Genomic DNA, 22,762 nt, shown 5'->3' on the forward strand with positions numbered 1-22,762 from the left:
CCTGCCTGCTGTGCCCTCTTCCTCCTCCTCCTCCTCCTCCTCCTCCTCCCTGAACGGGCTTTCGCGGCTCCCAACGCCAGCAGCGTTCCCATGGGGAAACCACCAAAACCGCGAGGCGTTTGGGTGCCGTGCGCGGGGCAGAGCAGCGGCGCGGGAGCACCGGGGCGAGGGGTCGGGGGCAGCCGTGAGCGGGGCAGCACCTCCGCCCCGGCGAGGCTGGGGGTGACGGCGGCGGCCCGTGGGGCGCACGGCCCCCGCGCACGCACGACGTGGGGCTCGGAGCCGCTCGGCTGGCCGGGCCGGGCTTGCACAGAGCCACGCACCCTGGTGGCCAGGTCCAGGGAGGCGTCCAGGTCCCTGTATCCCACCCCCCAAATTCCACATAACTCAGCAAAACAAATCTCTTCCAATAAAAGATGCTATTTTTAAAAGCTTGCCTCCAGGTTTCACAAATTACTACAATTTGTTTACCCTCCATTTGAGGAGATTTGCAGCCTTTTACCCTCCCCAGAGCAGCTCCGAGCCTTCCTTTTCCTCCTTTGCAGATTGTTTTTATTGCACTGGTGGCTGATTCCTCCCATTCCCTCTCCTCCCACCCAAGAGATATGTTTCCCTGACAAGAAGTATCAGAGTGCAACACAAACACGAGAGGCTGTCGGGGAAAGATCTACACGCCAGCGCTCATTGCTGCTTGCGGCAAAGCGGAGTTTCCAACAAAAGCCCCCTTTCCCTGGGGCCGGTTAATATTTCTCCCCTGACAGAGTATCCCGTGTATTTATGGGGTTCTGCACAGCTTTCTGCTGCGCGACCACATATTCTGCGAGCGAAACCCACAGCGAGTGGTGAGGGGGAAACTTGGTTACCAGCCGCCTCCTTCCTCCGCCGCTGGCGCTGACCGGCACCGGGCCGAGGGCTTCTGCTTTTGTTACTCCAGCGCATGACAAATTGTTTAATACCAGCACGCCGAGAGGGGAGCGTGGCGGGGCTGCGTGGATTAATAACCCGCAAGGCACCGCTGGGACTCCGCGACGCGGCCCAGCTCTCGCCCGACGTGCGGCGCCATCGAGGTCGGCCCTGCCGAGGGCTCCCGCGGCCCCGGCCCGGGTCTGAGCGCCTCTGCCGTCCCGCGGGGCCGCAGGTGCCACCAACCCCCCCAGGATGGGGTCCCATGGGAGCCCCGACGTGGGGGCTGCACTGGGAGGAAGGAGCGCAGAGCTGCCGGGCGAGCGGCCCGTGCCCGCGGCTAGGCAGGGTTTGGGGGTAACCGCAGCTCCACCGGCGCCTGCCCCGGTTCAGCTCCCCGACGGCTGCAGGGAGCCGGGGGGGGGACGCGGCCGTGCGAGGGGGCTGAGAGCGCGAAAGGCCCGGGCTGACCCCGGCCCGCGGGGAGCCCCCGGGCCCCACGGAGAGGATTCGGCCCCACGGAGAGGGTCCGGTGCCGCCGAGCCGAGCCGCCCCCCGGGTCCCCCGCTGCCGCCGCCGCCGCCGCTCACCTGGCGCCCGTCGGGCCCCGCGCAGGCGAAGCGCCGCCGCCGCCGCCGCCGCCGAAGCGCGCCGAGCCCGGGGCTCTGCTGGGCGCCGCCCGCTCCCGGCCCCGCTCCCGGCCCCGCTCCCGGCCCCGCCGCGCACAGGACAGAGGCCGCCGCGGCGTCGTTTCAGGAACTTTATTAGCTGCAGCGGGTCTGGTGCTCACAGGCGGGGCGGAGGGAGCCGGCGCGGGGGGGGGGCTGCGGCCCCGCCGCCCCCCCGGGGGTATTTACACGGGGGCGGGGGGGGGGTGGAGGGGGGCAGGGGCCGCCGCTCGCTCCGGGGGCTGGGACGCCGCCGCCGCCGGCTGCCCGGGGCGCTGCGCCGGGGCCGGGACCGGTGTCGGTGTCGGTGTCGATGTGCGGCGCCGGCGGCGGGGCGGGATGCCGCAACCGAGCGGGGCGCTGCCAAACTGAGCAACTAAACTAGGCCTTGCGGGGGGACCGGGCGGGGGTCGTTCGGCGAAGCGCGATGGGGGACAGGGGACGAGGGGGACGAGCCCCGCGTGGGGCGGCCCAGCCGGGCTCGCTGCGGGCAAGAGAAGCTAGCGGTGCAGGGCGAAGCAGCGGGGCGCCCGGCCAGCCGGATGGGGCGAGCGGGGCCAGAGGGGGCCGCACCGGCCCCGGCGGGGGCTCCCTCCCTCCCAACGTGGAAATGGTCCTGCTCCGGCACCCGAGTCCTGGCGGCACCGTGGGATGAGACCGAGACGTCCGTGTCCGCACGGCAGCGGGAGGAGAGGGCTCGGGCAGCGTCCGGGCGAGGGGGGCGCATGGGGCAGCACGTGCCCCTCTCCGACGCGCGGCTGCAGAGTCCAGGGCGGCAGGAGCCGGTGGGGGCAGCAGGGCTCCGGCGTCCCCTCCGGCACCGTCTGGCTACAGCACGCAGGAGGCGTCCACCGAGCGCTTCTTCAGCTCCTTGCTGGCTTTGTGTTGGTGGTGGTGGTGGTGCGCGTGGGCTGAGCCCGGCCTGGCGGGGTCGGGGAGCGGGGCGCCCCGCAGCTGGGTGTCCTGGGGGTGCCCGTCGCTCCCCGCCGCCTCCACCCGCAGGTAGGCCTTCACCTTGTGGTGCCGAGCCTTGCCGTCGCTGGAGTCGATCACCCGGCACTCATACGTCCCCTCGTCCGTGGGCTTCACCCGCGACAGCCGCAGCTTGTGCGAGATGTTGCTGCCGACCACCTTCACCACCTGGGCAGAGCGGAGAGTGGGGTCAGGCGGCACCGGAGCCCCGGACGCCGGGGCCCTCCGTCCCTCCCGCCCCAGCCGCCCCCCTGGGGGGGGGGTACGCAGCAAAGCCCGGGCACGTGCGGCCCCTGCCCGCGACGGCGCCCCAGCCGCGGCAAGGCTGCAGCCCTGGCGCGCTCCCGGACGAGCCGTCCTCGAAGATCGATGCAGAACCACGCGGGCTAATTAGCTTTTCTACCAAATTGATTCGCTCTCAGTATTTATCACCCAATGAAATTTAAGACTTACTCACTAGCCAGAGCTGCAGCTGCTATTGGGTTAGGTCAATAAATCAGATTTATAACCCGCCCTGAGGCCGCTGGCTCCGTTCCCTATAATCACACTGGATGGCAAAGGCCATTTTTCTACTTGCCACTGCATTTGTTAGCAGAAGATTTTATGGGGTTTAGAAACTGGGCTGGAGGCCGCAAGCCGGCGAGTCACAAACTCCCTGCTGAAGAGGCAGCGGGGACAACCCCGAAACCGGGCGGCAGCGGGGAACGGGCCCCGGCGTGGCCGCCCCCGCTGGGCCGAGCTGCTGGGGGCACCGCGACCGCGCTGCAGCAGCCGTGAGCGCACGCGAGCACCTGCGCCTGCACGCACACGTGAAACCCCGCGCGCGGCCGGGCCCGATGCGAGCATGCATCCTGCAGCAGCGGGCGCCTGGGTTAATTCCCCTGGGAAAGGGGTGAACACAGGGCTCCGGTCTGGAGCGTGCGAGAATACCAAGGCCGTAATAGGAAAGGACCTTTAAAAAAAAAAATCTTTGTATTAGCAGAACAAGGAGTCACTTAACGAAATTAATGGCTGGGAAATGTAGAACTAAGAAAAGCAAAGCCCAATTTGCAGGCGTCGCGGCCGGCCGGCAGATCCGCTGCCCAGCAGGTCGCGGCACCTCATCCTGCGGCTGAGTTATCGCAGGGCCGGGTAATTTTACGACCGCTCATAATGTTCACGGCTTCCCAGCTGCGAGCGAAGCGCTGACATTTCATGCTCGGAGGCGCGAAGTGGCCGCTGCCGGGCCGGGCCGGGCCGGGCCGGGGGAGCCGCTCGGGGGGCTGCGCCGTGGCGGGGGATCGCCCGGGGGCCACCGCCACTGCCCGCCCTAGGGAGACGTGGCCGCTCCGTGGGCACAGCGCTGCCCTGCCGGGAGCTTTCCAACGCGCGACGGCTCGGCCAAACACCACATTTCTTTAAACAATTCAAAGGAAAAAAAAGAGAAGAAGAAATGTTGCATTTGCTACCGCCTGCCAAATTGCTGCGATAGTTTTTCTCTCTGCCTCCCCTCGAAATGCCACATGGGCTCCCGAGGGCCTGGAAAACCTGCAGCTCGGAAATACCAGCTCCTCTGGAAGAAGCTTTTGTTCAAAGCACGGGGAAGGTCCCCGGGGCCGGTCTGGCAGCACCCGCCCGGCCCCGCGGCGCGTCCCGCGCTTCCCCCCCGCCTGGGGGCTGCTGCCCGGTCACTCGTGCTGGCACGAAATCCGAGCGTGGGGCTCCTCGCAGGAAAACACGCTATTTATTATTAGACTAAGTATGTTTTGGTGGATAAAAAAAATGGCTAAGGGGGTGCCTAATGCGATGGTTTCTGCGTATGATTTACATCGTTCCATATTGTTTTATGCTGCCATTTGTTTTCAGTCAATTTGCTCTTTTTCTGTTATGCACATTTTATCAGACCGTTTGTGGTGTTGTCTCGTCCCTGTTCATTTATCTTCTCAATTCTGTAAACGTTTAATAATCAAGCACATTTAAAATAACAACAACAAAAAAAAAGGTTTAAAGTCAGGTCTCTCCCTGGTGGCTTGATCCAGAGGAAACAGCAAAAGCGTCACACCCAGACTGCTCCGAAATAAATCATAGTTACACATGCACATGCATTGATTACATTCCGGCATGCAATTAACTGCCTAATTATGCTGAAAAACGCAATGGCAGGGTTAGCAGGCGACCTTGCCCCGGGACGGCGCCGCGACCCCTGCGTCGGCCCTGGCTCTGCCGCCGGCTCCCTCCGGCCGCGCCGGCGCCGGCCCCGGGCTGCTCTGGGACTCGGTGCTGGAAACGGGGGCTGAACGGCAGCTGCCAGCACCGTCACAGCACCCAGCTGCCAGCGCGGGGGGAGGCAGGGAGGTGTCAGCGCGGGAAGGAGGTCAGATGCACCTGCCAGCCTTCGGGAATTAATTCTCGGAGTGTTACACGGCCCGTCGCTGGAAAAGTGGCAACCGTGGGCTCAAACCCCGGGAAGCAACGAACCGAACCGATCAGAGGGGATATTGTCTCCCTGGGGAATTCGTTACTGGCCATGGAATTCACATGCATTAATCCCCACAGATGAGAAAAGAGAGACAATGCCCTAAATCCCGAGATTTTCATGGCACTTTGCCTGCCTCGGCCCTATCGCCAGTCGCCCGGAGCGATGGCTCGGCCGGAGGGTCTGGTCCCGGTGCCGGCGAGCCCTGGTCCCGGGAAGCCTGGGCTCCGCGCCGCACGGCAGCACAGCCGCTCGCCGCACGTGTCCTGCCCTTCCTCTCACTCGCTTAACAAGAGAAAACTAAAAAAAACTACCCACACAACATCATGGCCAAGGCAGTTAAATTGTTTTAAATATTGTTCTACTTCCGTGAAACCGGCCCCGTAAGGAGCCAGGAGATGCCAGCGCCCCGGCCTCGCCGGGCATGGAGGGCAGCGGCACCCGCCTGCAACAGCGCGAGGCCAAGAGCGTTTATTTTATTTAACTAATTAGTGTCTCCTCATTCTGTTCACGTGAGCCTAAACGGCTTTGGAATTCTAATCCGGTAAGTAAATTCGATTATTTCCTCCTTAGTGTAAACTTGTTCCTTAGATGCCTAAAGAAATCAAACAAGATCTATCCCGGGCTGTCAGGCGCCCCGTGCCGCCGCCGCGCTGTGCCGCCCGGGACGCTGCCGCCCTGAGCCGGGCGAAGCCGCAGAGCGCGGCCCGTCGCGCACGGGGCGCCGGCGCCCGCCCTTGGGGTGCTCTGCCGAGCTGGGGCTCGGAGCCGACCCCGCTCGCCCGGCCGCCGCCGCCGCGCCGCACAGCAGCCCCACGCGCCCCTCGGCGAGCTGCCCCCGGGCGCGTCCTCCCCTGCCCATGGTGTCCGGCATGCGGGGCCTCTGCAGAGAGAGAAAGGGGGGGGGGAAAAACCAGAGAACCCAAAATACACTCCCCCCCCCCCCCCAGCAGATCCGTGCGATTTTGACTACCGGCATTGCAGGGAAAAAGTTACAGCTGTGCCCTCGATTAAAGTCCTCGCAAGACTCATTGTCGAAACTCACGCTTATTTTTGTCGCGTCCTTCCCAGCCTCCTCCTGCTGCGATGCTTTTAGCTGTCGGGAAGAGAGGGGTGGGGGGTGGCGGGAGACCGGAGAGGAGACGAGAAACCATTAGTTCGGCTGGAAGGAGGGAGAAAACCTATCATCAGACTAATTCCCACCTCGGCCAATAACACGCGCTTCAAAGGCAGCCTGGGAAGGGGGAGAGGAACTCGGCCGGGCGGCGCGGGAGGAGGGCAAGGAGGAGGAAGGAGAAGGGCTTTGCTTGCCTCCCCGGCGGGGCTGGCTGGGGCAGCGGGAACCGCACGTGGGACCAGCTCCCGCAGCTCCTTCCCAGCCTGGCACCCCCCGGATTGCCGGGAGCGTTTCCCAAGGCGCTGGCTCCGCGCGGCGGCCCTGCGTCCTTCCCGGCAGACGCCGCCCCGAGGCGCCGCGCAGCCTGGCCCGTGCCCGCTCCGGGCAGAGGCATCCCCGCCGCCCCCGGCCCTCCTCCTTGCAGCCCTACAGCAATGCTCCCGAGCGATAGCATTTCCCTGACGCTTCTCTGAATTTATGGTAACGCCAGGAGCAGCACACTGCCAAAGACACAATAATAAAGGCTCATTAAAATACCTAAAGCTGCCTTTCCATTATTTGGCCCTTATCTCCATGTGAACACAAAGAGAAATAAAGAGACAGCTGTTTGCCAGGACTGATATACGGAGAGATGGGGCGAAGGAGGGAGGGTTGTGGGGGACGAAGATGAAGGGACGGATACAGAGGACACGCTTGCGATGAGGTGGGAGAAGGCACGAGCACAAGGCAAAGCCTCTGGCTGGGATCGTGCCCCAGGGCAGCCACGTGGGCCCAGAGCTAACCGGGAAGGGCAGCCGGGATGGGCCCGGCATCGCCAGCCCTGCGGCCGGTCCCGGGCGCAGCCGAAGCCTGTGCAGCCCTGTGCCATGGAGTGGGAAAGGCTCCGCTCATGAGGGGGATGGTGCGGGAAAGGCTCCGCTCGCGAGGGGGATGGTGCGGGAAAGGCTCCGCTCATGATGGGGATGGTGCGGGAAAGGCTCCGCTCGTGATGGGGATGGTGCGGGAAAGGCTCCGCTCATGAGGGGGATGGTGCGGGAAAGGCTCCGCTCGTGATGGGGATGGTGCGGGAAAGGCTCCGCTCGCGAGAGAACACCACACTCCAGCAGCACATGCAGGGCAGGGGGACAGCAGGGCGTTACCTGGTTGGAAGCCCACGTCTGTTTGTCCGTCCAGTCCTTGTGGTTGCGGACGTACCACCACTGTATCTCAAGCGAGTAGGAGGGGGATCCGCTGCCTCGGAAGGAGCACGCCATCTCCACGTCCTCGCCGGCCTGGGCCGTCATGTCATGCGGGGTCTCCGTGAACAGGGCTGCGGGCAGACAGAGCAGGGGATGCGGCGCCCGCCGGCCACGCGGGCGAGGGTGGCACTGCTCCTTCCCCAGCAAAGCCGATCCCGGCCCCCGGCAGGCGGGAAAGCCCCTTCCAGCTCGCCTTGCTCGAGGGACAAGTCTCGCTGCCGTGGCCCTGGCTCTCCCGTCACCCCCAGGTCCTTGCTGGCTCCTGCAGACCTGCCCCGCTCGCCCCAGCCGCGGCGCGGGCAGCCTCAGGCCCTGGCGCCTTTCCAAAAAGCAGCAGCCCCAGCACCAGGAAAGCAAGCGAGCAGGAGCCCATCGGTCCCCCGTGTCCCCACGCCACCAGGCCCTGAGCGTCGCCTCGTGGCGCCCTCCCGCCTCGAGCGAGAGCAGGACACCTGCTCCTCCAAAATGCAATAAATAAATAAAACATGGTCGGCCGCATCTCGGCTTAAATCAGAGCATAAATGAAAAACAAATCCTTGTTTAATGCAGCCCCCAAACAGTCTCCCACGTGCCATATGGTTTGCTTTCCTCTCTCAAAACAAATATTGTTCGCAGATGTAATTAGAATTCTTTTCATCTCCTCTGGAGAGATTATTGCTCCTCCGTAAAGCCAGCCCCGGCGCGCAGGTCACTCAGGACACATCGCTGTCACGGCCTGCGGCTCCATGCACGGCGGTGTCTCCGCAGGGACCACGGGGGCCAAACCCCGATGTGGCCGGGACCTTGCAGGCGGCGCGGCGGGTCCAGGGCTGCCGACCCCCCTCCCGCCCCAGGAGGGCCGCCGAGGGCTTGCGGCACACGGACCGGTCCCGCAGCCCCTTTCCCTCCATCGCCCCTCCGGCACTCAGCCCCGGCGCCGGGAATGCCGGGGGCCCGCAAATCCCTGGGGTGCCGCGCTGAGCCCTGAGCCAGGCTCAGAACGGCTCCTTATCACCCGGACAGAAGAGTTAATACCTTTAATATCTCTCTGTCCCTCCGGACGCATGGAAATCCCATATCCTTATCGCTTTCCTTTAATCCATCTTAGCGGGGGAACTGGGGAAGCTACAGAGCGTAAGGGGCTTAGTGAGCGCCCCGGCCTCCCGGCGGGGCTCCTGGCACGGCTCCTGCCCCGGGGGCCGCGGGGCAGCGCGGGCCGGGCGAAAGCTCCCACCGCCCGAGCCGGCTGCGCGGAGCACCAGGGCCCCGGGCCGCCTGGCTCCGGCGGCTCCTCGGCACATGGCAAATGGCTGCTCCTTGCTCCTGACGCGTCAGTGCTGGGGCCGTTGCCTTGGAGCGATTAAGCGATAATTGTGCACACATTCTCCAACCAGTGCCTAACAGGGACGTTACCTTCCAGGCCCCTCAGTGCTCTTTTTTTCTTTTCCAGGAAATGCAGCCAGTAGGCTTCCCTGCTCCCTGATATCCCTGTGGGGCCGGCGGCTCCCACTCCCACCGCCCCTTCCCACGTGCCCCTGCAGCTTCGCAAATCCTCCGGATGCTTCTGCTCTCCTGCCTGCACCAGCCTCTCTCCAAAGCACTGCTGCAATTTCTGTCCCTTCCGCCCGGGAAGAGCTGCAGAGGAGCCGGGCAGGCTGCAGGAGAGAGGAGCTGATGCTGCCTTCCCGTGTCCCCCATGGCAGGAGCCCGGGCACTGCCCCTCGCCACCCTGCCAGAGCACCGGCGTGGACGTGGGTCACACCGGGAGCCTGGCTGCAGCTGCACTGCCGTCGTCCCCAGTTCTGCGGGGTGGTTGCATCTCCCTCCTTTTCCCCGGCTGACATCAAGCTACGTGACAGCAAGTGACATCAGGCAAGCTGGGAGAACTTTCCTTAGTGAACGGCTCCTACAAAAACTCCCAGTTCAAAGGCCCTGTCTGCTGTTCTTGTTAATGCACGGCAGCTTTGTCCTTAACCACCGCTATGGCTTTAGTTAAACGCTGCACGGCACAGCCGCAGGAGCCGGCTGCAAGGAGCTGCCGCTGCCCGACCCGTGAACGGAAGCCCCTTTGCAGAATAGCCGCGGTGTCCCCTGCATCCGCAGCGTCTCCTGCGCCTCGCTGCCCTGTGCACGCAATCCCTGCTCCGAGAGGCGACAGCCCCGGCCGGGACCCCCCCCTGCAGAAACCCCACTGCTCGCCCACCTCCCCTCGCCCACCTCCCTCGGCCACCCAAAACGCGCCTCTCCCGCGCATCCTGGGTAACATTCTCCAGAGCCGTCCTCCAGGGAGTCTGCTTTAATTATCAAGTTTAAGGAGCAGACATTGCAGCGGATAGCCTGAGGTCTCCAGCCCATGTCTAAATTACTCAGAACACAATTAAAATCAGCTTGCACAGACTGAAATTTGGCAGATGAGTGGAGAAGAGGGTTGATTGAATCAAACACCTCCTTTCTTTCAGATTTTAATTGGGAAGTGTATGGATCTATTAACCTCAGGGCTCGGCCTCCTCAAAGCGCCCCGAACCCAAGCATGCGGCGCTGGGGGACCCGGCCATGCCGTGGAGCCCGGCCTCCCCGCGAAGCACATCGTGCCCGGGAGCCCCCTGCCGCCCAGCGAGGCAGGGTTCGGGCAACCCCAAATCGCTCGGGATGCGGCTATGCGAGGTCTCGAACGCTCCTGTGCAGCGGGACAGGCCCGTGCGAGCCCTCGCCGAGCCGGCTGGGCACGGCCAGCTGTGGCATGGGCACCCAGCGCCCTGCCGTCGGCCCCCGTTTCCCACCCGGCCCGAAGAAGCCGCGTTGCAGGAAGCTCCTGCAGGGCTTGGGCCCAGGGCTGCAGCGCTGCGTCACCCGGCGCAGGTGCCCCCGAGCCCGGCGGATGGGGCCAGGCAGGGACCCGGCCTCCCGGGGCAGCTTCCGGAGGGCTCCAGCCGGGCGCCGCGATCCCGACCCCGGGCGAGTGTCCAGCCTGCGGAGCGGCAGCTCCCTCCGGAGGGCTGTTCCGGCTGGTGCAGTCGTGGTCGGTCGTCGCCGCTCCGATGGGGACGAACGCGGTCTCCCAGCTGGCGCGTGTCCCAGCACGGCGTTCCGGGCCGGGGGCTCTCACAGCTTTGTTTCACGGCAGCTTTAGGGAGACGGGCTCTCAGGGGCAAAACCTGGTCTTGGGATCTCTTCTCATGCCATCTCCCTCCAGCTGTGTATCTGAAACACCTGCTCCCCACAGAGCCAGGCCCCGGCTGCAATCATCGGCACTGGCAGCTCCCAGGGACCCATCCTGCTCGCAGCAGGTGACTTGCCACCACTGCTGGTCGTCACCTCCATGTCCTCGCCATGGCAGCCGTGTCCCCTTCGTGCCAGGGACCTCGTGGTCCCCATGGGGATGTCCCTCACCCATGGGAATGAGCATCTGAAGACACCACCCTCCAAAGGAGCCGGGAGATGGAACCTCTGGAGCCGCCCAGCGCCCTTGGGAGCTGCTGCTGTGACAGCGGCAGCCGGACCAGCCTCCAGCCAAGGACCCGGCCCCGCTGCACGCGTCGGCACCAGGATGCCCTCGACGCTCCCGATGGCCTCAGAGGTGCCGATCTCCCCGGCTCCGTTGCGCCGTGGATCCGCACAGCGACCAGCTCCCGTTGTTCCGGCGAGGCCATTTCAGACGAGGCTCCCTGGGAGCAGCCGCTTCGTCCTTGGCCTCATCCTTCCGCCAGCTCTCATCACGCGGCACTCGGAGACGCTGGCTCCTCTCCAGGCCCAGCTTCCCAGGCCCGCGGACCCGGCACCGGGATCCCACCCCCAAACCGCAGGTGCCCCGCGCCGGAGCAGAGGACGAGGCGAGCCGGCAGCGCCTGCCTCCAGCTGCTGCCTCCAAGCCCTCCAGACTCCTCAACGAACGCACCCAAAATGCGGCGCTCTCATGGAGCCGGGGGGCTGCGGCCCTGCTGCTCCAGCCAGGATAAGCAAGGCTGCTCTGGAGCAGGGAGCGCCCCGCTCTGGGCCCCGCTCGCAGAGCCAGGAGGCAGGCGGGAAACTCCTAACACACAGCTCACGAAATCACCCAGCGAAGGGCAGTGGAGAGCAAAAGAGAGACGGTAAACACCAGCTGACAGCCCCCTTCCTCCCTGCACGAACCAGCCCTTCATCCCCCTCCTCTGCCTCACTGCCCCCGTGCATTGCAGCATCCCCTCACCCCCGTGAGCCCAGGTGCCCCTGGCCACGGTGCTGCCCCTGCCAACCAGACAGCCCCTACCCCTGCCCCTGCCCCTGCCCAGCCACCTCGTCACCCCGTCCCCATGCCACCATCGGCTGGTGCAGCCACACGTGCAGGGACCTGCCCGCCCTGGAAGCTCTTTTCACCTGCACTGGTTTTCCGTTCCCTCCCGCAGCTCAGGCGGGAGCAAGCACAGCCCCGGCCCTGTGCAGAAACCCCCCCTGGCCTGGGCTTCGCCCCGCCACCACGCCGGAGCCCCGTCCGAGAAAGGCCTGCGCTAAGCAGGCAGGTCCCGCTGCACAGCTCCCCGGCTCAGGCTGGGCTGCAGAGCACATCCCCACGCTTCTGACGGCGATTCCCATTTTGTAGGCGTGGAGATGCTTTGGGAGAGCAAGACCCTGTTCCCAGAAAGCAGGCGAGCCTGGAGCTGGAAGTACACATTTCAATCTGCTTTTCAGTTGGAAAAGATCACTGGATATATTACACAGAAAGCAATAAAGGCTGCTAATAACTGTAGCTAATCACCTTTGGGGCAGAGCACCCAGAGCGCCTCGCCGCAGGAGCTGCGGTTGGCAGCAGTGTGGCGCGAGAGGGGCCGGCGTGCCGGAGCCGGGGCTGGGCTCGGCTGCACACAGAGCAGCGTCCCGCTGCGCTGCCGCCGCGCTCCCTTTGCACCCCTGGGGGACAGGGCTGCGGAGGGCATCCGCGCTCGGCCTCGGATGTGCCCGCAGCAGGAACAGGACGCGTCCGGAGGCTCCTGCGCCCGCGGACCTGCCCGGCCACGGGGAGAACTGGGGCTGGGGAGTCAGCAACGGTCCCCACGGCTGCAAATCCTGCCTGTTGGGAGCGAAAGTTTCGCTTAACATTAATTGCTACTTAAACTCTATTCAATATTTGGAGAAGCTCAGTGGATTTCTAATAACCGCAAAGTCGGTGCCCTTGGAGGCCGGGAGCGCGGCCACGCCGCCGGTGCCGGCTCACCTCGGTGGGGGCAGGAGGAGCTGCCTGCTCCCTCCTGCTCCCGGCTCAGCCCTGCGCACGCTTTGCACCGTTTGCAGGCTTGAATCACAGAGACGAAGCTGCCGAAGCGCACACGGCTCCCGCTGTGGTCGGAGGTGACCGTGCGTCACGTGGAGCAACCCCGGGTGGACGGGACAGAGGAACAGAGAAGCTCGGGAGGTGCCTGCAGCCCCCGCCACCCCCAGGGCGAGGACCGGCCGGGGAAGGGTTGCCTCTGCAGGCGAGGAAAAGAAAAGCCCAGCAAAGGGCAGGAGCAAACCTGCAGGAGAAACCTGCAGCTGCTGGCAAAGCTAAAATAAAGAATTGCTTTAATTAGGGCTGTTATGATATTACCCTCTGATCAGCCAGTGATTTGGCAGCTGGCTACGGCGCTTCTGAATGGCCTATGAAAGTGATGGACAGTTTGGGGACCCTCCAGAGGCGAGTCATAACCGGTCGAGCTTTCGGAGGGGAGGGGACGACAACACAGGCATGGTCAGAGATGCAGAGCCTCCGCCAGCCTGCACCGAGCCCGCCGCGCTGCCTGAGAGCCAGCGAGACGGGGATTCGCGTTCGGAGCGACGGAGCGAGCCCATCTCCACCGCCTGCACCGCAGCAGCCGGAACAGACCGGGATCCACCGGAGCCCCCCCAGGAGGGGTCCTGCACGGGGAAGGCTCAGGTGCCCCCCGCCCCACACGGACCCCTAGAAACGGGCTGGGAGCTGTTGGGCTGCTTTGTAGAAATGTGGCTGAAAGAGCTGCACCTAATGATCAGCCCGGCAGACCCGTCCCCATCCCGCCTTGCCATCCATCCTGAGGCCGTGCTGGCCTGTCACCTCCGGCAGCTGCCCCTCACGCCCCCAGCTCAGCCCGTGGGAGCCAGCAAATTGCCTCTGCAAGAAGTTTGTTTTCTGCAGCTGTGAAAATCCAGCACACAAACACTCCTGCAGATCAGCTGCTCGGGCTGCAAGTGCGTTAGGACACTGTAGCTTAAAAAAAAAAATCACCTTCGGTGGTGCCAAGCGCCCTCCTCGATCAATACCGCGGGCCCGGGCAGTGCGGGCAGACGAGACGCCGCAAGGACGGGCTCCTGCTGCCGCTGCCGCGCGCCGGCCTCGGAGGCGGCCCCGCGTCCCGCTCCTCCCCGCGGCGGCGCAGGGGGTCCCGGCGCGGGGGCAGGTTTCCGCCGCGGCTGCCCCTTGCGCAGCCCCATGCACAGCGCGCCCCAGCCCTGCCACGCGGAGCAGCGTGGGCTCCGGACCCGTCTGCGGGGCCGGGCGCCCGGCAGCCCCCGCGACGCACGGCCGTGCCCCGGGGCCCTGCTCCCTCCTGGCAGGCGCTCGCCACCTCCGGCAGCAGCTGGCACGCTGCCCGCCCGGCGCCTTCCCTCTCCCTCCCTGACATTGGCGCCGCGTCCTCCTCGGCGGAGGGAGGGGGGCTGTAACGGGCTCGCTGCTCCCGGTGCTTTATGGCCTGCTACCTGTCATAAACTGAGAAAATCAGGATCGATAAATCTTCCAGGAAACAAAAATCAGGGGAAATAAAATGAACTCAATGGGGAAACACAGATAAACGGAATTGAAAACGCCTGCTGGGACAGCTTGGTGCTCTCATAAACCCGAGATGTACAGGTTGCTTCGCTATCTCCCCGCCGGGGCAGGGATTCATTGCTCAGCCAGCGCGTCCCCTGGGGTGGGCGGCCCGCGCCGGGCAGAGCGGCGGGCGGCTGGTGGCAGGCAGGGGACGCCGGGCCCGGCTCCGCGAGGACGCGCGTCCCCTCGGGCAGGCGGGATGCGGGGAGGCGCCCGGGGTGCGGAGCCCCCCCCTGCCCCAGCTCACCCCGGTGCCTCGCACCAGCCCTGCGGGGCAGGACGGGGTGGCTCCAGTGACCCCCCTGGGGCTGCTGCCGAGCCCCGGGGCCGTCGCGGCAGTTCTCCGAATGAGATGCCTTTGCTGCCTCGGCAGCCCCGCTCCGTCACCCTGGGAGGAGAGGTGGAAAATATGCAACGAGCCTGTGCCGAGTCCCTGCAATCGTCCCTCCGGCCAGCCGTGGCCAGGGCGCTCCTGGTCACAGCTCATAGCAGGGACCTTCCTTGCAGGGTATCCCGGCGGTCACCCCGTGCTCCCTATGACCCAGCCTGCCAGCCGCTTCGGGGGAACCCTGGAAGGGGCCGTGCCAACTTTCCCAGCCCCGAGGCCGCAGCGTGTTGCAGCCGCCTCGGTGGTGGCAGAGCTGCGCCCCGAGGCAGCGCCTGCACGTGGGAGGAGGGAGTGCGTGCAGCAGCTGCGGGGATGGTGAGGGCAACGGCAAGAATTACAAACCTAAGGAGATTTAAGAGCGGGGGGGGAAAACGCTGCTGGCACCTGCAGGATGGCAGGAGTTGCACAGCTTTGCCAGAACCATTGCACAACATTTTGGCAATCAGATGCCAGCAGAGCGGGCGCAGGATCCCTCGAGGAGCGGGAGGAGGCCAAGCCCCACCACAACGGCTCGGGGAGAAAGACCCTGAGCAAGGCGATGATGGGGCCCCCATCCTGCGTCGCCTCCAGGGTCTCCCGCTCACCCTGGCGTGTACTGAGCACTGCAGCGTGCCCATGCACCGCCCCGGCGTGCCCCCCCCTGCACCGTGCGCCGCAGCGTGCCTGTGCATCGCCCCAGTGTGCCCCCCCCCCGCACCATGTGCCACAGCGTGCCCGTGCATCGCCCCAGCATGCCCCCCCCTGCACCGTGCCCCGCAGCGTGCCTGTGCATCGCCCCAGCGTGCCCAGCATGGGAGCAGCACACTGGAGCGGCACGGGGCTCCTCGGCGCTGAGCACACCCCGTGAGCCACAGCCTGCATGAGGCACGAAACCACCTGGGGGCTGCAGAGGCCACGGCTTAAACAGACCAGTGGGCACACACAGAGGTTAATATTTGTGTAAACATGCATTGCAGGGTGATTAAATATGTATTGGACATTTGCAAAAGCATATTAATTACCTAGTTATAGCTCTAGCTCACTCTGTGAATTATTTACCCCACTGAATCATTATAACACTAGTCAATCACAGGCCTCTTCCTCTGCCTCAGTGAGCCAAGAGCTTCTCCGTCAGATCTGCAGCCAGTCTGAAAGGGAAGCACCTGCCCAGGCGGGCTGCGATCGCGGAGAACCGGCTCCATGCAGCCGCCACGCAGCCTCACGCCTCGCCTGCATCAGGCTCGCGACAGGTTTTCACTCCTCTGGCAGGTCCCTAGTTGGGGGAACTGATCCCTCGCACACAAACCCGGCTCAGTTTTCACTTTCCCGATCTCCCAAAAGCTTCGAGGACAGAGTCCGCAGCCCCGACCGCAGGGCCAGGCACACCGCGTGCCTGTGGCTCGGCCCCGCTCCGGCGTTCGGCAGCGCGCGGTCGGAGGGCAAAGCCTGGCCCTAAGGCCCTCAGCCAGGGAACAAAGAAGGGCAGCAACGGTCTGCAAAATTTCTCACCGTACAAGAACATGGGTTTGGACTGCGGGGACACAAACACAAGCTCATTCGCACTCCCCAGCCTGAGCGGAAGCAACCGACCGAGGTGTTGGGGAGTTTGATTCGGCAAATCCCAAGCTCGGCTCGAGCTGCAGCAGGCACCGAGCGCTTCTGGCCTGGCCGCGGGGCCACGAGGACGTGGTGGGAGCAGAGCCCGTTTGTGAGCAGCGACCTCAAATCCTGCCGCAACGCGCAAACAGCAGGACGGCAACAGGGACAGAGAGGGGATTTGGGGAGGAGGCTGGAAAATCCCATCGGCCAAGAGGAAGAGGAGGTGGGTGCAGGAGTGAGCAGCAAGAGCAGCCTCCACTCCCGCTTGCCCCCTCCCTCTGACTGCAGCTATTATGTTTTGGGCTGCGATCAAGTGTGGCTTATTCTTTCCCTCCACAAAGCTCCAAGTCATAATTCATGGTTTATTATGGTTCGGTGAGTCAAGACACTCAAGGAACTAATTGCCAGCTCAGCCTCGCTCTCCCGCTAATCCCCTCCCCACGCCGCCCCTCCCCGCGCCCTGCTGCAGGAGGGCCGGAGATAAGGAGACTCCAGGAGGAGGAACTGGCTCCAGAGTCGGCACGGATCCAGAGCCGCCCCAGGTGTGCAGGGACGGGGCAAGGGCACACGGGGCCAGCAGTGTGCAGGGCCGGGGTGCTCGGAGGCACGCGGCCCCTCTCTCGGCAGGGCCCGTCCAGCCGGGCACGTGCCCGCCCATCGCATCCTGCGTGGCGTCCCAGCACCTTGGAGCACTTCGTGGCACTGCGACAGGAGCTGCCGTGCACCAGCGCTCGCCGCTGCCAGACCCACGCTGCCCCACCGCGGCTCCTACCACGGCGGCTGCCGCCAGGACCCCCACCGCCAATGGGTGAAAGATGCAGGGAAAAGCAGCTGGTGCTGCCGGAAGAGCTGAGCCATTTCCCCCCCAGCCCGTTCCGGAGCGTGTGCATGGAGCCACCCCGGAGAGGAAGCCGCGGAACCAGCCAGCCGGCCCCATGCACTCCAGCTCGGCGCCGCTGCCGGCAGCTGTCAGCGGCGCTCAGCCCTCCCCAGGGACGGCTGCGAGGCCCCGCTCCTGCTGACGCCAAGTCGGTGGCAAACCTTGCCCTCCGTCCCTGGGGCAGGGCTGGCTGCGCACATCCCCGCAGGCTGGGTCTGCACCGCGCCGCTGCGGGGAACATGCACGCACCCGGCCACAAGCCACGGCTCGAGGGCAGAGAGAGCTCCCGGCCGAGAGCAGCACGGCTAGGGGAGGTGTCTCCCGCACGGCCAGCGCTGGGAGGGAGCTGCAGCCTGCCCCGAGGCCAGGACACTCAATATTTCGCCATACGCTCAGTTTGTTGTGCCTGCACTGTCCCCTGCTGCGGGGAGACAAGGTTTTCTGGCGTGAGCTGTGCAGGTTGGACTAAAATCCCCCTCATGTTCCCATCTGCCTATTAAAATCTATGAATGAACCTTCTTCTAATAAGCCTGTGCCCAGGGATGCTGACCTGGGTCATCGAAAACACATCACAGCAACAAACTGATGCATAAACATAGCGGTGCGACTCCCGTGTCAGCAGCGCGGGCCAGGCGGGTGGCTCCGGCGTCACCAGCTGCGGCGATGGCAAAGGGCTTTGGCTTGTGGAGCGGCCAGCCGGCGCCGGCACCGCGGTCTGGCGACCCCATCCCTTCCCAGCGGGGCCGTGCGACACGTCGATTGCACCGCGCAGCCTCCGCTCGGGTAGCCGGCTGCAAAACTGAGACCGTCCCTGGGGCTGCAACGGAGCAACAACAAATCCCCGCCGCAGAGCGCACCTGCCGCCCAAAACCCCGCGAGGAGGCTTTTCCCCGCGGAAGGTCCCACTGCGCCAGGGCTCCGGCACCGGCGAGCACGTGTCGCTCGGGAGCAGCTGCGGGCTCGGGACCTGGCAGCTGCTCCCGGCACAGGGCTGCAGCCGGCGGGCGACGGCGCTGCTCCACGGAGCGGGACCCGCAGCCCCGTCCCACGGGGGCAGCCCTCGCCCAGGCCCCGCTGGCTGCAGCCCCGGGGCCCCGCGAGCCGGCCGGCCGAGCGCCAGACGCCTCCATCTCCTCCAGCGATCACGCAGCTGCCCTTTCTCAAATGGAAGTGTCAAGCTGGAGGAGCGCCGCGACGGCCGACCGAGGGCCGGGAGCGGGCTGCTCTTTCATAACGGGGACGCAACAGCCATTTCTCTGACCCTATTTGCTGTCATATTAGCGGCAGAATCATCTCAGATTTGCACTGTAAATTAAAAACAACAAAAAAAATCCAACTAATTTGGTGATTGTGTTCAGGCCAGAGCTCACCTTGCCAGGGAGTATAAATTAACCTTGAAACCTGTGAGTATTTCTAATTTTTAACCGTTACTGGTTGGGTTGCTGCCCACACTTCTTGCCCTCTCATTAGCCTTTCAGCGGCCCAATTTTTAACGGCTGCTGCAAAAGAGATGCAGGACAGTGAGACTCCTCCACCCACTCCAGGTCTGGCTAAGAAGTGGTTTTCACCAGCAAGGGGATTTTCTGCTCACAGGTTACTGGCCTCTGTGGAGTAATGCTTCTCCGACAATTCACTCCCAAAGGGAATGAGGAAGAACAGTTATCTGATACTATAAGTAGTGCAAAAAAAAAAATTAAGAAATAAAAAAGGACTGTTACTATGGCTCCCTGAGGGACCCCAGACAACAATTTTTACAGCCTATCCTTCAGATGTCACATGGTTTTGGTGCTTATCTATGTTACGGGGATGATTTCTATGAGAGCAAGGCACCTGGCAGCATGCATTAACGGAGATTAGGCAGACAGGAGCTCAGCTCTGCTAGAAATCCAGCCCGCGAGGTCTCACACCGAGCACCCAAATCACAGGCTGTCGGCATCGGTGGCTGCCGTGAAGAAAGCTGCCCGCACAGAGGCGCGTGCCAGCGCCCGTCCCGCAGAGCCGGCGGTGCCCAGCCGGTGTTTTGGGGCCCAGGAGGTGGTGGCAGGCCCTGGCACCGGGTGCCCGTGCAGAGCTGGGGAGGAGCACAGCGGCGCCGGCAGCCACGTGCAGCGCTGCCCAGGCTCTGGCATGGCCGAGACCAACGCGGCAACGCGACACCCTGCTGCCCGCACCGTGGGCAGAGCCTGCCGGGAGCAGAGAGCTAAGCCTGCAGCCAAGGCAATGGCTCCAGGCAATGGAGAAGAGGCGCACAGACAAAGCAGAGCCATCCCCATGAAGGGCTGGCCATCCATCCTGGAGGCACAAGTCCTTCTTGCACCATAAACCAAAATCCAAAAGCAGCTGAGAGGGAGGGAGCCCCTGACCTGGTCCTCAACTGGGAGATCACCCATCCCTGGCACCCAAAGTCGCACATGCCAAAGGGGGCAGCGAAGCCTCCCAGCCTCTGGCTCAGTCGGGTCCCAGCTCCTCCGCATCCCGACACCCATGGCCCTGCCTGCCCACCGGCTCCTGGATCGCTCAGGAATGCACCAGTTTTTCCCCAATTTGCTGCCTCCCTCACAGAGAACGTTATGATTAAAATTAGCTGTCAATGTCCTAACATAATAATTCCCAGTGTCTGGCCTATCGTCTGTCAGACCTCTTCAAGGAAAAAGAAAACACAGACATTTGATGAGGAGAGGTGTCAGAAGTAATTGCATTGAATGACTGCACGAACGGCAGCAGGAAAAACACATCGGATGGAGAATTCCCACCAGGAAGCACGAAAAAATCCAGCAGAATGCAGTGTGTTTATGAAAGTAATTGATAGAATAATCATTGGAGGATGAGACAAAGGAGAAGGGCAGCACCCCAGGGAGCCAGGGCAGGCTCCCTCAATCCTTCAGCCATTCAACTAGCAGCTTTATTGATGGTGAGACACTAACACTTGCAAATGATGCAAGGAAGGAGACAGGATTCTCCTCCTCGGGAATGCAAGCTGTTTACCAAATGGCTCTCCCTGCCCTGCTCCTGGAGCAGACAGGCTGGGGAGGAGGCTGGTGCGCTTCCCAGCTAGCACAGGTTTGAAAACCGATGGCACCAGCCCAGCGTGCACATGCTGTCTGCAATGGGGTGCATGAATAATTGAAGGAGCTAGCCTAAGGAAAGAAGAGAGGCAGCACTGTTTGTAGAGGAGGGATGGCAGGGAGGTATTCTGCAGCTCAGCCGCTCTCCTGGGGGGCCGTGGGGCAGACTTCGACACGGAGGCGCAACTCAGAGCCAGATATTAGCTCAAAGGCAAAAACCTTTGTTGTGGGGGCAGGGAAAGGAGTTTCTTTGACTGAGACTTTTTTTTTTTTCTCCCTCACAGAGCAGCTCTTTCTGCCATGTGAGCTGGAAACACATTGCTCATGCTTGCAGGGAAGTCGGATGGGGGAGCCGACCTCACCCAGGAAAGGAGGTGTTTATAACAACCCTCTTTGATGCCTGTGGAGCTCACGATACATTTTTCATTCAATTCACTCCCTGCGTCTTTGGGGGACAAGTTAAAGATAACAGTGAATGTGCTCCACGGCTGCGCTGGACCCTCGGCGGTGCAGAGAGGTGCCTCTCGAGGGTGCCTGCGCGGGGCAGGGATGACGGTGAGCTCCGGGAGCTGTTCTGCTCCGGGCAGAGGCTGGCGAGACCTGCCTCGTCCCTGCGGGGGTTCAGCATAGCTGGGCCTCAGGGAGCAGGGAGGATGCCCAGGTAAGGCGCTGTGTGGATGTGGCTGTCCCGCCTGCCCAAATCCTTCCCTTCTGCCCCAGCTCCTTTCTCCCTCCTCACCCCAGACCCCACCGTGCTCTCGCTGTACAGAGGGAAAGCCGTACCAGCGAATAATGAAATGATCAATATCCAATCTGCTAAACAGCAATTTATACAGGTTTTCAGCACACACAGCTTTTATCAAATTGGTATTCACCTACTGAACACAAATGGCTTATTATACATGACCCACTTATTCACTGCTTTTCAGTATCGTTAATAAAGGTTTCTGTTGTGATTAAGTGAGTTGCTGCAGAACTGCTCAAAGTAGAAAGCTGTAATGTGGCTCCTAAGCGCACTCGCCCTACCAGAATATTTTTCTCCTTCGCTCCCTTCTCTCTCACAGCGACCATTTCACTATTTATTTGCCTATTGCTGAATTTCTGAGGGGAGCAGCAGAGGATAATGGAGTCTGTTTGCCCACATCTCCTTCCGGCACTCCAGGCTGGTGAGTCTGGAAATTCTCCTGCCTGCACCCCATCAACGCAAATGGCAAAACATCCCTTCACTGTGCAAGCAGGTAACCACTGGCCCACATATCGAACTGCTGCAGGACACCGTGTGCTCCCAGGGCCCCCACGGCACAGCCACCCGAGACCTAGCGCGCCTGGAGGCTCCTCAGGGCAGGGACCAGCTCTCCCGCAGCGCTTGCTGCGAGCCTACTCCTCTGGAGCTACGCAAGAGGGATTGCTAGATTTGTGCACTGGAGCACCCCGCACCCTCCATACACCCGCAGACGCTCCTCTGGTCCTCAGGTTTAAAGCCTCCAGTGTCTCACAAAGAGAGCAAGGAACATCTCACCACTGCCCTCCGAGGTGGCTCTGCATCCCGTTACGTGCTCAGCACCCCAGAGCTGGGAAGTTCCCCCCAGACAAGAGCAGACTTTTTCAAAGGAGGTTTGCAGAAAGAGGCTCCCTTTTCCAGGTATTTCTACTGATGAAACCAGTCCAGGGTAAGCAGCGCCTCAGACTTGCTGTGCACCAAAGCCATCAAAGTAGCCACGGCAGGTGGATAATCAGGGGCAGGAAAGGAGCCCCTGCAGCCTTGCTGACCGAGTTGCTTCCTGATGCAAGTGCACAGTGTTGTGCACAGTGATACGCGGCAGCGGGCACAGGGATGCACAGCCAGGGGTGCATGGCGGTGCACAGCAACACACAGCCAGGGTGCATGGTGGTGCGCAGCAACGCGCAGCAGTGTGCGATGATGCATGGCGAGGGGCACAAGGTAGTGCACAGCAGCGTGCACCTGCACCGGCCAGCACCGTGCAGAGCCCCGGGGCTCGGCAGCCCAGCCCAGCCCGCGGAGAAAGAGGCCATTCCCGGGCTCCAAGGACCGGAGCGGCAGAGCCCGGCCGAGCCACCCGCGGCTCCCGACTCCCTGGTGCCGCCGGGGCGGCGGAGGGCGACGCGGGGCTGCCGGAGCAGCGGCGCCAGCCCCGCCGCAGCCACCGGTGCCCCCCGTTCCCCGTCCCCCTCTCCCCGGGCAGGGCCGTCCCCCCCCCGCCCCGCCGCCAGCCCCGCACGAGTGGGCTCCGCCGCGCCCCGGCTCCGGCGCGGCGACACGGCGGCCACCAGCGGGGCCGGGACCCCCCGGGGTCGGCCCCCCCGGGTCGGCCCTACGGGAACGGGCACCCTTGGGAACCCGCACCCCCGGGAACAGGAACCCTCGCGGGACCGAGCCCCGGGGGCGGCGCGGGGCACCGCACCCGGGGCAGCTGCCGCTGCCGCTGCCGCCGCCGCCGCCGCCGCCGCCGCCCGGAGCCATCCGCCGCCCGGTGCCGCCGCCCCCGCGCCGCTGCCCGGTGCCCGGTGCCCGCGCTCACCGCTGCTCGCCGCCGGGGCGTCCCACGGGGGGTGCCGGGAGGCGGCGCCGAGCTGCAGGTAGAGCCCCAGGTAGTGGAAAATCCCCAGGGCGAGGGCGAGGGCGCCCATCTTGCCGCCGGCGCGGGCGCGTCTGTCCCGGGGGCGGCGGCGCCGCCGGGACGAGCCCTGGCCCCGGGGCT

At 63.8% G+C, this 22,762-nt stretch overlaps 1 protein-coding gene across 1 annotated transcript; it reads right to left on the reverse strand.

Moving 5' to 3' along the window:
* Positions 1-1,801: 1,801 nt before the first annotated feature.
* VSTM2L (V-set and transmembrane domain containing 2 like) lies at positions 1,802-22,762 on the reverse strand. Its single transcript, XM_067307653.1, has 4 exons — positions 22,583-22,762; positions 7,255-7,424; positions 6,044-6,094; positions 1,802-2,711 (listed from the first exon to the last, which is right to left on the reverse strand). The coding sequence occupies exons 1-4, from the start codon at positions 22,689-22,691 to the stop codon at positions 2,400-2,402; spliced, it is 642 nt and encodes a 213-aa protein (XP_067163754.1). The 5' UTR covers positions 22,692-22,762; the 3' UTR covers positions 1,802-2,399.

This window comes from Apteryx mantelli, chromosome 18, assembly GCF_036417845.1.
Source record: "Apteryx mantelli isolate bAptMan1 chromosome 18, bAptMan1.hap1, whole genome shotgun sequence".
Taxonomy (NCBI): domain Eukaryota; kingdom Metazoa; phylum Chordata; class Aves; order Apterygiformes; family Apterygidae; genus Apteryx; species Apteryx mantelli.

Coding starts and splice junctions, on each gene's coding strand:
- VSTM2L (XM_067307653.1), bottom strand. CDS start 22,691: ATGGGCGCCCTCGCCCTCGCCCTGGGGATTTTCCACTACCTGGGGCTC. Junction 7,425..22,582: donor CGCCCCGGCGGCGAGCAGCG/GTGAGCGCGGGC, acceptor GTCTGCCCGCAG/CCCTGTTCACGGAGACCCCG. Junction 2,712..6,043: donor AGGACGCGACAAAAATAAGC/GTGAGTTTCGAC, acceptor CGCTCTGCCCAG/GTGGTGAAGGTGGTCGGCAG.